Genomic DNA, 13,781 nt, shown 5'->3' with positions numbered 1-13,781 from the left:
TTCGTGGGGTGCGAAGGGAAATAGAGAAAGATTGGTGGCTTTTTCCTATTTGAGGTTTCTTTATGGTTAAAAGTAAAATTTTCTCAAAATGTCAACTTATAATTTTAGCCCCTAAAGTTTTATTGAAGTTGCACTTTGACCGCCTGTAGTTACGATTTTCCTTTATTAATTGTAATAATTTAAGGACAATGCCATAATTTTGTCATTTTCTGGACATAATTAGCTCGTGAGTGACATGTGTGAGAGTAAATTATACTCTTTGTCCTTTTCATTACTTTATTTTGTTACAATTAACTGAAACTCTCTTAAGAAAATTTGTTAGCAATTTCAGTACTTATTTATTGAAGTATAAACTTATTTTTTTATGATCAACTATTACTTTTAAACGTAGAATAGCTTATTCAAACCATTGAAAATCATTTATGTAGCTATTGGGAAAAAAAATTTCTCATAAAACATAACTTTTCCTGTGTGTGATTGTAGATACGCAGGCCCCTCAATCTCCCGACTAGCAAAAAAATTTACTTATAATAGAGATAATATTATTTTATTATTCTCAATCAATAATATTATAACATATAAAAAAAATTATGCTGCGTATCATTGCGATAACAAAATGTACCATCCCATTGCATGAAAGTGTTTCGCCTCAACTAGATGCCCCCGAGTCCCATCCCCAGCATTGCAATTGTTCATCGTGAATAGGTTGCCCTATTATTACCCAAAAACAAGAAAGCCCAAATTATGTGAACTGTGATCTGTACATAGCTCAAATTCAGGCAGCCCACAATGGGCTAAGTTGTGTATAGTTGGGCTTGCCATAACTGATCTTAAGTTGATGAATTTTTGTATACAAGTTGTGCACATGGTCAGCTCATCCAATATATTTACAGTAGGAAATAAGGGGTCTAATTGCTATATTTTAAACACAAAGAAATTCATAAATAAACATTCAATAAATGTTCAAATTTAATGCGTATGACATGAGCAAAAGCAATGCTAAATGTACATATAAATTAGATTCGAAACATCTGAAACTTGGTCAAGGCGAATGCTTAATATTTCGTTTTAAAGACAATTTACGCTCCATTATGGTGCTCATGGTTGAATATTATCTCATTTGAATTCAATGAGACACTATAATAATTTCTAAGCACTACATGTGTTTGAATATGCCAATGTCAAAAGTTACCTATAACATGTGCATGACTTGTCTATTTATAAATGTTGAAGAACCCTTTCCCAAAATATGTGACTTAATCTAAAAAGGTGAGTGATTCACTTAAAAGATGCATTATTTTAAATTTAAATAATCACATCTTTTCAATTTTAATTTCCATTTTAAAAATAGAAAAATTTTAAAAAAATTCCAACATTTACCATCACTCTTAAATAACATGAAGCAATTAATAGAGTATAACTCAGTTGATTGAGCTCTTTCACTTTCACTCATGTGTTCAAAGATTCGAAACCCCTAAACACTTAATGAATATTTATGTAAACTCCTTTCTCAATTGCTTATACAAAACACGGAGCAAAACTTCATGCGCGCACGCACACAGGCACAGCTCACATCTATAACCACAACACAGGAAACTGAACCAAATAGAGTCCTTTCAAGCTTAGCTTAGTCTATTAAAGGCTATGATTCGGTCTCAGTCACTTTCCCAAATGTGAGTGAGTCCAACTATAAGATATCTAACTTTCTTTCTCAAGAATTGATTGAAATTATTCAAGTCACTCAATCAAAGACAGCATACAATAACCAAACTCATGAAATAATATTCTTTCCAATAGTACGCATAATAAGAAAACGATAACACTACTCCTAACAAGTCGAGAGCATTTGATGTTGATTGGGCAAGTAGCCATGATCATACACTCTACCTGCACTAGTGACCTTATTATCCACATTCATTCTTTTTTTGAGTGATTTGAAATTGATGTGTTCTCAACATATGCATGGAATTTTATTTTCTATTTCGTCATAATTAGCTAGCCCTAATATGCATATATTGTTTCAGACTCAAAATCCATGCAAAGATTTTGGATTCAAGAGGCAATAACAAAACATATATATACTCCCTATGTTCATAATGATCAGCAAATAAGTTGGTCAATATGTTTATATCAAATACCGTTACAAATTATTTCTATCAAGCCGAGCTCAATACGATATTTTTAGGTTAACTTGAGGTAGAGTATTAAGAAGAGAAATATGGTTACGTTTTTTTTTTAATCAATGAAGAAGATACATACCACTAAATCAAGAGCTAGTAAGAAAAAATTGTGGCTAATTAAGTTGATTGAATGTAAGGGTCTCTTGTTCTTGCTGACCTTCTCTATTATTCTTCTTGTTAAATGTCCATGTCTACGGATGTGATGAGAAGACCTTATGATCATGCGGTTAAAGAGCAATTGTTTTGTAGTTAGCAGGCTTTGCCCATTATCTTCTAAATACACTTGAGAGCTACCAAATCTTATCTCAGATCAAATTTAAACGAAGGAAAGCGTCTAAATTGAACTGTCAAAACAAAGGTCCTACATGTGGCAAACTGCCATATCTCAATGGACTTTTTGTATGCACAACTTTTGATGCAGTTTAGTATAGAGACCAGCTTCTCATCCTCGGTCTGCATTTCTACCTACAAAACTCTATCTCTTTCTCTCTGTCTCCTTCCCTTTGGGTATGGAATTTTAATTTTTTTTAACCATCAGATGTTGAAGTGAAATTGAGTGAATGCTTGGTGCGGTGGGGAAAATTAAACTAACCCTAAAATAAAAGGAGGTATGGGAAGTAAATTATCAATGGGTAGATTGTATTAGTCTTTATTCGTTTCCAACTTTTATTAAAGGGTGTTGTTATTTGCAACATATTTACTAACTAGTACTAATTGTATTGGGAAGTAATTTTTTTTATTTATAACTTCAAGTTAGTGTGTAAGTAAGAGTATTCGCATCTGAGATTGATGTACTTTTAGAATGAATGAATTTCATGTTTTCATTTTTGTTTTTATCTTTCTCAACTTGGAATGATTTTCATGTCTGGGAATAAATGGAATGTTGAACATGTATGCATCCCCGCCATAGCATGATATTGTCCGTTTTGGGCCACCCTCTCAGCCTTCACAATTTTGTTTCTAGGAACTCATGAACAACTTCCCAGTGGGTCACCTATCCTAGGATTGTTCTAGCCCCAACTCGCTTAACTTCGGAATTCCTATGACTCTAAAGCCAGTAAACTCCCAAAAGGCCTCGTGCTAGATGGAGACGGGCATGTGCATGTGAGATGTTACACAAAGAGACTAACATGTAGCCCACTACTAGTAACATTGATATTGTCCTTAACTTAATCACCTACAAAGCCCAATAAATGCGGGGTTTTATCACAAAAGGCTTCTTTGGTATTAGAAGTGGAACAATTTATTATAAGTTGTAATTAATTTAGTTAAGTTTCCGATGTAAGACTTTATATTCTTCAACAAGTTTGAGCTGATATAAGCTTCATCTCTAATGTTCATAGATTCTTGATTCAAGAGGCAAGAACAAAACATATACATTTCAGCAAAGTTGGTCAATATGTTTATATCAAATACAGTTTCAGAAGTTTTTATCACGCTGAGCTCAATATGATATATTCACATCAACTCGAGGTACGCATAGTGTTAAGGAGAGAAACGATGACTAAGTTTTTTCGATCAATGAAAAAAGGGCATTTGAATTTGAGGCTTCTTCCAACATTATAAGAAGATGCATACCACTACTAAATTAGGAGCTAGTGAATTAATGTAGGGGTCTCCTGACCTTCTCTATTACTCTTCTTGTTACTTGTCCATGTCAAGGGATGTGATAAGACAAGACATGATCATAGGGTAAAAGAGCAATTGTTTTGTAGTTAGCTAGGCTTTGCCCATTAGCGTCTAAGTTGAATTGTCAAAGGTCCTACATATTGTGGCAAACTGCCATATCTCAATGGACTTTCTATAAACCCAACTTTTGAAGCAGTTTGGTAAAGAGACATGCTTCTCATCCCATCCTTGCTCTATATTTCTAGAGTTACAGAAGTCTATCTATTTCTCTCTCTCTCTCTCTCTCTGTCTCTTTCCCTTTGACTACGCATGCATGCTTGTCAATGTCATTCAAAACAAAGATGGGTATTTTGAATACTTTTTTGGTTGGACTTATAAATAGTCTATAATTTCAGATCTTCAAACTTGGGACTTTCACTTCCAAAATTGCTGCTATCTCTGACATTCTTAATAAATATTATCGTCATTTCTTTTCATATGTTCTCAAATGAAAATTAAACTTACCTTAAAATAAAATGAGATATGAGAAGTAAATTATCAGTAGGGGTATTGTATTGGTCTTCATTCGTTTCCAACTTTAATCAAATCTCCAATTCCCCTTAATTTGTGTAGGGGTGTTGTGGCCATTTTGCGCCCATTTTACTAAATCATGGAGACTCAAATTAATGAAAATGAACAAAAAAATAACCGTAATATCCTTGCACGTTATGCACACGTGGATGATCTAATAAGAAATTGACGGAAATAAGAGATTTATCGAGATTGCTAATGAATGCAGATATCAAGGATATTCTGTCAACAATTAAAACCACAATATACTACCTTAACATATAGAATAAACAACATGTATCCTTCGTAATTTTAAGGAGAAAAGAAAGTGTAAATTAATAATTCAAACCTTATTTATTTGATTAAGGAGTCAAAATTGGCAATCAACACAATACTCCCTCGTATCTTTTGATTTCAATTTCATTCATTCATCCCCTAACTATACTCCTATGATTATGCTTCGTTAAACCCACAACTTTTCCCATTAAGAAAGCACTATATAGTTGCTCATTATAGAATCAATTTTCATAAATTCCTAAGAAGTAAATGTAAGATTATATTATTTTTATGAGGCCCTATATTATGAAGAAAAGGCTAAAAAAAGAAGAAGAAATAAAACATAAGAAAGATGCACAAAGGATGCGACAATTTAGCATGTGGGTAATGAAGCTAGACCTAGACTCCTGAATGAAAGAGCATGTGATATGTTGTACACGTGCATATGTGTGGGTTTGGTCTTCTTCTATATAATATTATATGCTCTGCCTCTCTGCACAACTTACGAAGAGAACAAACAGTAATGGAAGAACAGATTCACTTAAGCACCTAAAAAAGAAAACAAAACCCAAAAAAGGAAACATAATCTCTGTTTCTCTCTCACTCTCTCTCTTTTTCATTTTGCTTGTATTGTCATTATTATTGCTTGTAATTTTTAAAAATGGTCTGACCCTGCATTCTTGGTTCTCACACATTCTCTGATTCTGTGGGGGAAATTCAACTCAAGGCCTTCTTCTTCTTCTTCTCATTTCTGCTTCCTCTCTCTCTCCGAAATAAAAAATGGGTGATCATTCTTTGTCCACTGCTGCCTTTGACAGAGCAGTACAACAGGTTTCATCTTGTTATCCTTGTTTCCATTTTTTCTTTTCTCATCACCAAAAGGTTCTTTTGGTTTAACATTTCAATTTCTCTACTTCTTTTACATATTATTTTCTTTTGAATGATGCAATGTGGTTGAAGTATATTTGTCTCTTGTTTCTTCTATTGAGCATTTTTGTGGTGCAATTTACTTTTTTTGTAGAGTTTCTGAACCTTAAATCAGTGGAGATATGTGTGCCAGTGCGGAGCTGGGTTGGAAATTCTTGTTTTTTTGTTTATTATTTATTTTTGTGTGGATCATTTGGGGATTGCTTTTGCTTAGGTGCTAACTCTGAAGTCTTCCAATCTTAGTATGGTGTTTATAAAGAATCTTTTTTTTTTCATCCTTCAGAAAGAATCATATTTTAATTGTATTTCTTTAAGTTATAAATTACTTTGATATAAAGATATATTGTGGGATTTCAAAAAGGTTGCCAGTTGATATGAATCAATGCAACCAACAGCTGCGGAATGGGGAACCATTTGTTTCTTGGCATACCATTATTTTTCAAGGTTGTAATCACATGTTTATTGTTAAGTATCTAAGATGGTAATGGAGGTCCTGAAACGATATGCAACTTCATTTCTGGTCATAATAATCCTTAACACATCCATTTTGTTCCGCTTCTAAGATATTTTTGGATCTTTGTTTATCATGTGATTCCTCGTTCTTTATTAGATTATCTAAGTTGATTACTAAAACTTTGAGATATACCCTTAATCCAATCATGATCAATAGGGAGACATCTTTAACGACATAGAATCTAAAGTTTCTTTGATGAGTCCCTCAAGAATTCTGCAATTTTTATGTAATCAGTTGAAGACAAAATAGAGTAAAGTTTTTGATGTCTTGCAATCGTATGCTGTTGGTAGACAAAGTACTGCTTCTAATATTAATTTGCACTGAATGTTGCTTGCTTTATCTCCTGTAAAAATTTTGTTTGTAATTTTGGACAGGCAATTGTCTCTATGAAGAAGGGTGCATATCTACTGAAATATGGACAGAGAGGGAAGCCCAAGTTCTGCCCTTTTCGGCTTTCCACAGTATGGTTTTGTACTGTAGCGTTCTTCTCTTTAACCAATATGCGCTTGCAGATTTCGTGGTTTTCACTATGGACAATCTTGATGTATTTCTAGATCAATGTTTCTGAACTCTGATTAAGCTTTCTGCTCGAAGTACATTTTTCAGAACACAACTTAAATGTACTATTACCATTATCTTTTGGTTGCTAACAAGGGTATCCTCACCACAGATGAGAGTAGGTCCCCAGTCATACCCCAGCTAGTACGTTGAATGAACCACAGAAAAATCCCATGAGGCTGGCTCTCATTGGTTTAATTAAGATTTGAGACCTCCAGTTCCTAAGCCATGCTACGGAACAACTTATTTTATAAACCTTTTCAACCTCTTTTAATTTTTTCTTGGCCAAGTGCAAAAACTTTGGAATTAGCATAACTTTTGTTTCTTTCTTTACATAATAATATATAGCCAAATTTCAAATTTTTTTTTTTTTTTTCTGGATGTCAGGATGAGAAATTTTTGATATGGTACTCTGGAAAGGAAGAAAGGCAATTGAAATTGAGCTTAGTCACAAAGATTATTCCTGGACAGAGGAGTGTATGTAATTCAGATTGATGTCAGATTTGGACTTGTGCTATTTAAGTCTTAACAATTTTCATATTGTTTAGAAATATGCTTCTTTCCTTCATGTGATAGGTGGTTCCACTTATCACAGGTTAGTTTTCGGAGGCAACTTGAACCAGAAAGGGAGTGTCAGTCATTTTCACTTGTCTATGCACACGGTGAACGCTCACTTGATCTGGTAATCTTATTAACTATAACATCACAACTGACTTCTCAATTTGAGTGGTGTTTCCTCATTGAGTTTAGGTGGTATTTCTGCTGCTCATTGTTTCGCACTAAATTATTTTCATTGTTCATTTTACATAGATATGCAAGGACGAAGCCCAATGTGAATACTGGATTTTAGGGTTGAGAGCTTTAATATCCCGGTGTCGCCATCCTAGAACACTTAGCAGTTTGGGGAGTTTCAGACAGGTACAAAGTTGTTTAAATAGTCCAGCAGGTCCTCTTAGAAGAAAGCAAAATCTTGGAGTTATGGATGATGCAACCGAATTTTCCCAGGTTTTAAAACCTTACCTCTTTTTTTTCCTGGTTTCTCCAACTATTGTTTATAATTGTTAAGTTATTCAGAAAGCTTCCAAAGGTATTAGAGGTGGTAATGGCAAATCTGCAGGTAGTTCCAACAGTAAAAATAATAAAAACTGAAAGTAACTTAACTAAGTATTTTGTGGATTGGGTTGAAGCAGTTCAGTAAGTAAGCCCAGACCTCAATTTGTGACTAAAAAGTGCACCTGTTCGTGAAATATCAAATTGGATTTGCACTTGGGTTCACTTTAAGACAATGGATGCTTGTATTGTAATGAGAGTTCATCACAGTATACTTGGTTTAAGGATTAGCTTGTTTTACAAGCAAAAACTGGATTGCTTAGCTGAAAAAGAATAGTTTGGAATTATTGTTTTCTGATGGTGTTTAATTTGGTTTTTGGAGATCATGTTAAATTACATAAAATCTCTACATCCAAAAGCAATTTATTATAATTTATCAGGGTATTGGAGGGGGTTTTGTCTTCAAATCCTGTCTTTGTTCCTTTCCTTCATAGAACATTCTTCCCTTGGCTTAACTGATATTTGTTGTCATAACTGGATTTTAACCATCTCATATCAATATTTCATTTTTGGTCTTTATTTAGTTAAAACCATGTTCAGAGATGCTCTTGTACCCATCTTTGCATTTTTTTTGAAGGTCCGAAGCGTATGTGCAAGTCCTACTCTATCACTTTCAGAGAGGTGTTTTTCTGATGGCTTATCTTATTCTTCTGATAGCTTTTATTCATCGGAAAGAGTCCTATCAAGTATGAAAAATGTAACGGATATCTCAGTTCCAGATTCTCCACATATTGAATCAGATCATCTCAAGAGGAGGCGAATTTATTCTGATGCTGGCTATGAGCCTCATAGGTTTGTTTCCTATGCTTTTGGAACTTCAAGAATTGAAAAGGACAATATTTTGAAAGATGTCATGATCTGGGGTGAAAGTATTGGAGGGAATTTAGATTCTGCGGTCAATAGGATTACTAACAACAGTGGATTGCATGTAGATGCTGTATTGCCTAAGTTATTAGAATCTACTATGATGTTGGATGTACATAATATATCTTTAGGAGGGAAGCATGCTGCTATAGTTACCAAGCAAGGGGAAGTATTCTGCTGGGGTCAGGCTGATGGGGGAAGACTAGGGAACAAAATCAATATGGATGTGAGCTACCCTAAACTAGTTGACTCCCTTAATGGGATCCAGGTGAAATCTGTCTCGTGTGGTGAATATCAAACATGTGCTCTGACACATTCTGGTAAGCTATATACATGGGGAGACACAAGTTGTGGTGACAGTTTAGCGGGCAAGGAGAAGACTAGGAGTCAGTGGTTACCGCAGAAACTTTCTGGTTCTTTGAATAGCGTAAATATATCAAATGTTACTTGTGGGGGATGGCATACAGCTATAGTGTCCACCGCCGGGCAGTTATTTACATATGGAGATGGAACTTTTGGGGTTCTGGGGCATGGAAATCTTGATAGTGTTTCTCAACCAAGGGAAGTTGAATCTCTCAAGGGTTTATGGGTAAAATCTGTTTCATGTGGATCATGGCACACGGCTGCTGTAGTTGAAATCATGGTCGATCGTCTCAGGTTGAATTCCATAGGTGGGAAGTTGTTTACATGGGGTGATGCAGATAAAGGAAGGCTTGGACATGTGGATAATGAGAGGAAGCTTTTACCAACATTTGTTGCTCGGCTTGTGGATCATGATTTTGTTCAAGTTTGTTGTGGAAGAATGTTGACCGTTGGGCTTACAAATAAAGGTACAGTTTATACAATGGGAAGTGCAGTACATGGGCAGTTAGGGAATCCACAGGCCAAGGATAAATCAATCACAGTTGTTGAAGGGAAGCTTAAAGAAGAGTTCATTAGGGAAATAGCATCAGGTTCATATCATGTTGCTGTTTTGACTGCTAGAGGAAGTGTTTATACCTGGGGAAAGGGGGCAAATGGACAGTTAGGATTAGGTGATGTTGATGATCGCAACACACCCACTTTTGTGGAGGCGTTGAGAGACAGGCAGGTAGAAAGTATAGTTTGTGGATCAGATTCCACGGCAGCAGTCTGCTTACACAAATCTATTTCTGTCAATGACCAGTCAACTTGTTATGGATGTAACCTGCCTTTTGGGTTTATTAGGAAGAAGCATAACTGTTATAATTGTGGTCTTCTATTCTGCCATGCATGTAGCCGTAAGAAGGCTATGGATGCTTCGCTGGCACCCAAGAAAGGCAAGGCTTTTCGAGTCTGTGATCCATGCTTTAACAATCTGCAGAAAATAACACATTCATGTAGATCATTCAAGCAAGAAAATCATAGTACAAAACAGCTATTGACAGAAGAAAAGGCAGTCCCAGATAGGAAGGAAGAAAAGGCTGGAGCAACGCCCAAATATGGTCACTTGTTGTCTATTAAACAGACTTGTAACAAGGAAAATAAGTCTGGAATGAGGAACGCCATGAAGAACCATGGAGGAGACCAGCAGCATCTAGAACCTGTTTCTTCTTTTTCAAGCGAAGTGCCACGATGGGGCCAAGTCCCATGCCCTGATCTATTTAAACCATACTGCAGAGAAAATTCTACAGCACTTGACTCTTTGTCCAAATATAATTCATCTTCTGTGTTCTCGGTGCATTCAGATTCTGCTTTTTTCAGCTCCACTAGTGCAGAGAAATGCATATCCATGTCGGATGAGATGCTAATTGAAGAAATTCAGCGGCTGAGAACTGAGGTGATTCCATCTTTTTAATTTTCAACACTAGACAGATGCAAATATGATATATATATACACACAGAGCTTCCATTGAGGGATCCCTCAAATTAGCTTATTTGAGGGACACTCTTATAGGGTCCACTCTGCATTGTATTTCATTAATCCAAACCGTCTATGTTTTAGATAATCATTCAAAAATTCTCTCTACAAAAAATCACTTGAATCCGATATCGTTTGACCACTCAATTGTGTTATTGAAATTTTAGTATTTCTTGAAGCACCGTGTTCATTGATTTTGTAGGACAGAATTGGATGTCGAAACGGTTTCTGATTTGTCTAATTTTTTGCAAGGATGATCTATGAATGTGTACTTAAAAAATAGATGGTTTGGATCGTTGAAAAAAAATTCGTGGGGAAAACCCTAAAGGGTGTCCCTCAAATAAATTTGAGGGATCCCTCAATAGAAGGGGACTGATTATATATATATATTGTGCTTGTTTATAACATTTTTGTTTCTCTTATTCTTTGGGGTTTGCACACTCATGCAAACATGTCAGTGTTATCCAATTCCTAGTTTTAAACTTACTAAGACTTAGTGCAGAAATAAGACTTCCAGTCACCTTTTAGGTATTTAGGAAGGTTTTGTACGAGAATACTAATTTATATAAAGTTCAATTTCTTAGTTTTATTTTATAATGTTTGTATGTTACCTGCTAGTTGTGTACAGATATGTTCATATACTATTTTGGATATGTTTTTCACCACTTTACTCATATTAGGCAATAAGCCTCCAACGGAAATGTCAAATTGGAAGCCACAAGATTCATGAATGTCAACAGAAAATGGAGGAAACATGGTCCCTTGCAAGAGAGGAAGCGGCTACGTGCAAGGCAGCACAGGAGATTATAAAAGCTTTGGCGTTAAGGGTAATTTCTCGTTGTTTCTCCTAAAAAATAATCGGTTATATAAAAGGCTGCAATTTTTGACTCCATGAATTTTCATTTTGCTTTTGAAGGAAGTCCATGTCTTCTTTTAATCGCTTAAGTTTCATTTTTGTTCCATCTGTTACAATGTCATATACTTCTCAATGCCATGAAACTTGTAGCTTGAAAAGCTTCTAATTTGGTTGTCATCCTGTTTCTATAAGAAATAATTAATTTTCCCTGGAATTCAAAGCCCCAAATCTGTCTTTGAGTCATGGCAAAACACCAATGCAGTTACTTATCAATATGATATTGGGTAATGTAAGACCGTGACCATAATTGTCCACATCCCCACTCAAATTCTTATATGGACTCTATCATTTGATATCGATCATATCTCAACTTCGTTGATCATGTGTACTACTTCGTTGATCGTGTGTACTACTTCAAGTGTACCTGTTTGTGCAGTCTCATAATCATACTTAAGTTTAATCACTTTTTAAGGCCTCTTTCCTCTTTTTTTTTCTGATCTTTATTAGTAGAGTGTTCCCAAAATGATTAGCATCTTGCAATGTGAGATGAACTGTTAACTTTCCTTCTATTAATACTTTAGATAACTTTAAACAGCTAGACATTTACAGGATGTTTTTCTGGTACATAAACAATGAGAGTTGCTTCAAGTAACTTTAAGCATAAACTTGTCTTAAATACAGCTGTTGAGAATCTTATATTGTATGTCTCACTCTCTTCTCTTTCGGCCTTCTAGTCACTGGACAGGGTAACTTAATTTAAATTATTTGAAAATACATCCAAGCCTTCTGCAAGGGGACATTTGATGAAATTCTAGCCATCAAAAATATTTCTGGGACAAATTTTGAGATGTGAAGTTCTTGAATCATTAGTTTCTATTTGTGCAATCTTGTTTTACAGGACAGATAAATGTACTTATATATTTCAGTCTGTGATCATGGTATATCAGTTTTGGTGCAATGCAGTTAGTAAAGTCGATAACTTACACAAATTATTTGCTGCAGCTTAAGACTATGTCAGAAAAGGTGTCTGCTGGAAGGGAAACAAATGATGTGGTTGCTAAAATTGTTCCTCAACTCACGCCATTGAATACCGATACATCAAATCGTCGTTTACTTCCTCAAGTAGATAGCATACCTGATACTCCTATTGGGTTCTCTGATACACCGAAGTCCTTGTACAAGAGAGATACTTGTCTAAAGAAAGGCCGGCCAGCGGAGGATTTACATCCTGCAAAAACAGAATCCCAGCAAAGAGAAACTAAAGCAGTGAAGCTTGAATGGGTAGAACAATATGAACCTGGAGTGTATATCACGCTTGTTGTTTTGCCAAGTGGACAGAAGGGGCTAAAGCGAGTGAGATTTAGGTATTTTCTATCTGAATCATTCCATGTTTGTTTAGCTATACTTGTGCATGAATGATGTCTTCTGTGAGAGAGGGAACAGAAGCTAAAAAGTATCAGGTTCCTAATCTTTAACACAAGTTTATGTTTAAAATAGTCAACGGTTTAATTTGCTTTCAAGTCTTTCTCATCCTCTAGAACATTAACTGGTATTCATCTTCTCTTTACTTTTTAAATATAAAATAAAATCATTCCTAGGTGTTCTGTCGGTTACCTTATTACACATGAAGATCATATCTTTATGTTAGCATGGAATCAATTTTAACTGAATCACAGTTGCCACTTGGGGTTGTGTTTTGCAGCCGAAAAAAGTTCGCTGACAAAGATGCAGAAAGATGGTGGGAGGCAAATCAAGGTTTGGTATATCAGAAGTATGACATTGAAGAGGGATATGAGAACTCAAAAGAAATTTAATTTGAAGGGCTGGTTTTTAGTTGCCTTTATATTTGGACTTGTATAGCTCAACAGCCAGCTGATAGGTGAGATTTTTAAGTAGATTGTGACATGCGCAGTGAAGAAATTTATTGTATGGGAAGCATTGGGTGTAATTTTATTTATTTATTTATTTGATGAAACAACAGAAAACTACAAAGATCCCTGACATTCCAATACTCCGAAATCTCAACTGCCACAGCAGACGGAAAATTAGAAAACCAAACGTAAGGTTGAGTGTAGTTATGTCCTAATATGGGTTGCAATTCATATGAAGTGTAAATTTCATAAATAGTAAGCCCGTCTCTCTCTCTCTCTCTCTCTCTCTCTCTCTCTCCTTCTCTCAAGATGTCAGATGGCCGGCTTTGCCGATGCTACATGCTCCAAGACAAAGCCTTTGTGCAAGCATGGTAAGCTCCGAAGTGACAAACACACAGTGCTACTTGACATATATTAAATTATGAAACTTACAAGAGCCTAGCCTCTCTTCCAAGGGCAAAACAAGAACAACACATAGGCCTTACGAACATCGAAAACGTCATCTCCAAACAATACACATTCCTATAAATTTCCACATCTACCTCATTTTGATAACACAATCTAAAGA

The 13,781-nt window shown here is 35.3% G+C and overlaps 1 protein-coding gene across 1 annotated transcript; it reads left to right on the top strand.

Moving 5' to 3' along the window:
* LOC18783929 lies at positions 5,104 to 13,366 on the top strand. The gene is made up of 9 exons (XM_020559032.1): positions 5,104 to 5,465; positions 6,450 to 6,536; positions 7,021 to 7,110; positions 7,229 to 7,315; positions 7,444 to 7,638; positions 8,321 to 10,405; positions 11,167 to 11,313; positions 12,345 to 12,706; positions 13,045 to 13,366. The coding sequence occupies exons 1-9, from the start codon at positions 5,415 to 5,417 to the stop codon at positions 13,154 to 13,156; spliced, it is 3,216 nt and encodes a 1,071-aa protein (XP_020414621.1). The 5' UTR covers positions 5,104 to 5,414; the 3' UTR covers positions 13,157 to 13,366.

The sequence above is a fragment of the Prunus persica genome, chromosome G3, assembly GCF_000346465.2.
Source record: "Prunus persica cultivar Lovell chromosome G3, Prunus_persica_NCBIv2, whole genome shotgun sequence".
In the NCBI taxonomy this organism is placed as follows: domain Eukaryota; kingdom Viridiplantae; phylum Streptophyta; class Magnoliopsida; order Rosales; family Rosaceae; genus Prunus; species Prunus persica.
The sequence above is the reverse complement of the archived record's forward strand: the minus strand, read 5'-3'. Positions and strand labels throughout refer to the sequence as shown.

Excerpts from the sequence above, each read along its gene's own strand:
- LOC18783929 (XM_020559032.1), top strand. The coding sequence starts at position 5,415 with ATGGGTGATCATTCTTTGTCCACTGCTGCCTTTGACAGAGCAGTACAA. Across the intron at positions 7,316-7,443 it reads GTGAACGCTCACTTGATCTG|ATATGCAAGGACGAAGCCCA; the intron begins GTAATCTTATTA and ends CATTTTACATAG. Across the intron at positions 12,707-13,044 it reads CTAAAGCGAGTGAGATTTAG|CCGAAAAAAGTTCGCTGACA; the intron begins GTATTTTCTATC and ends TGTGTTTTGCAG.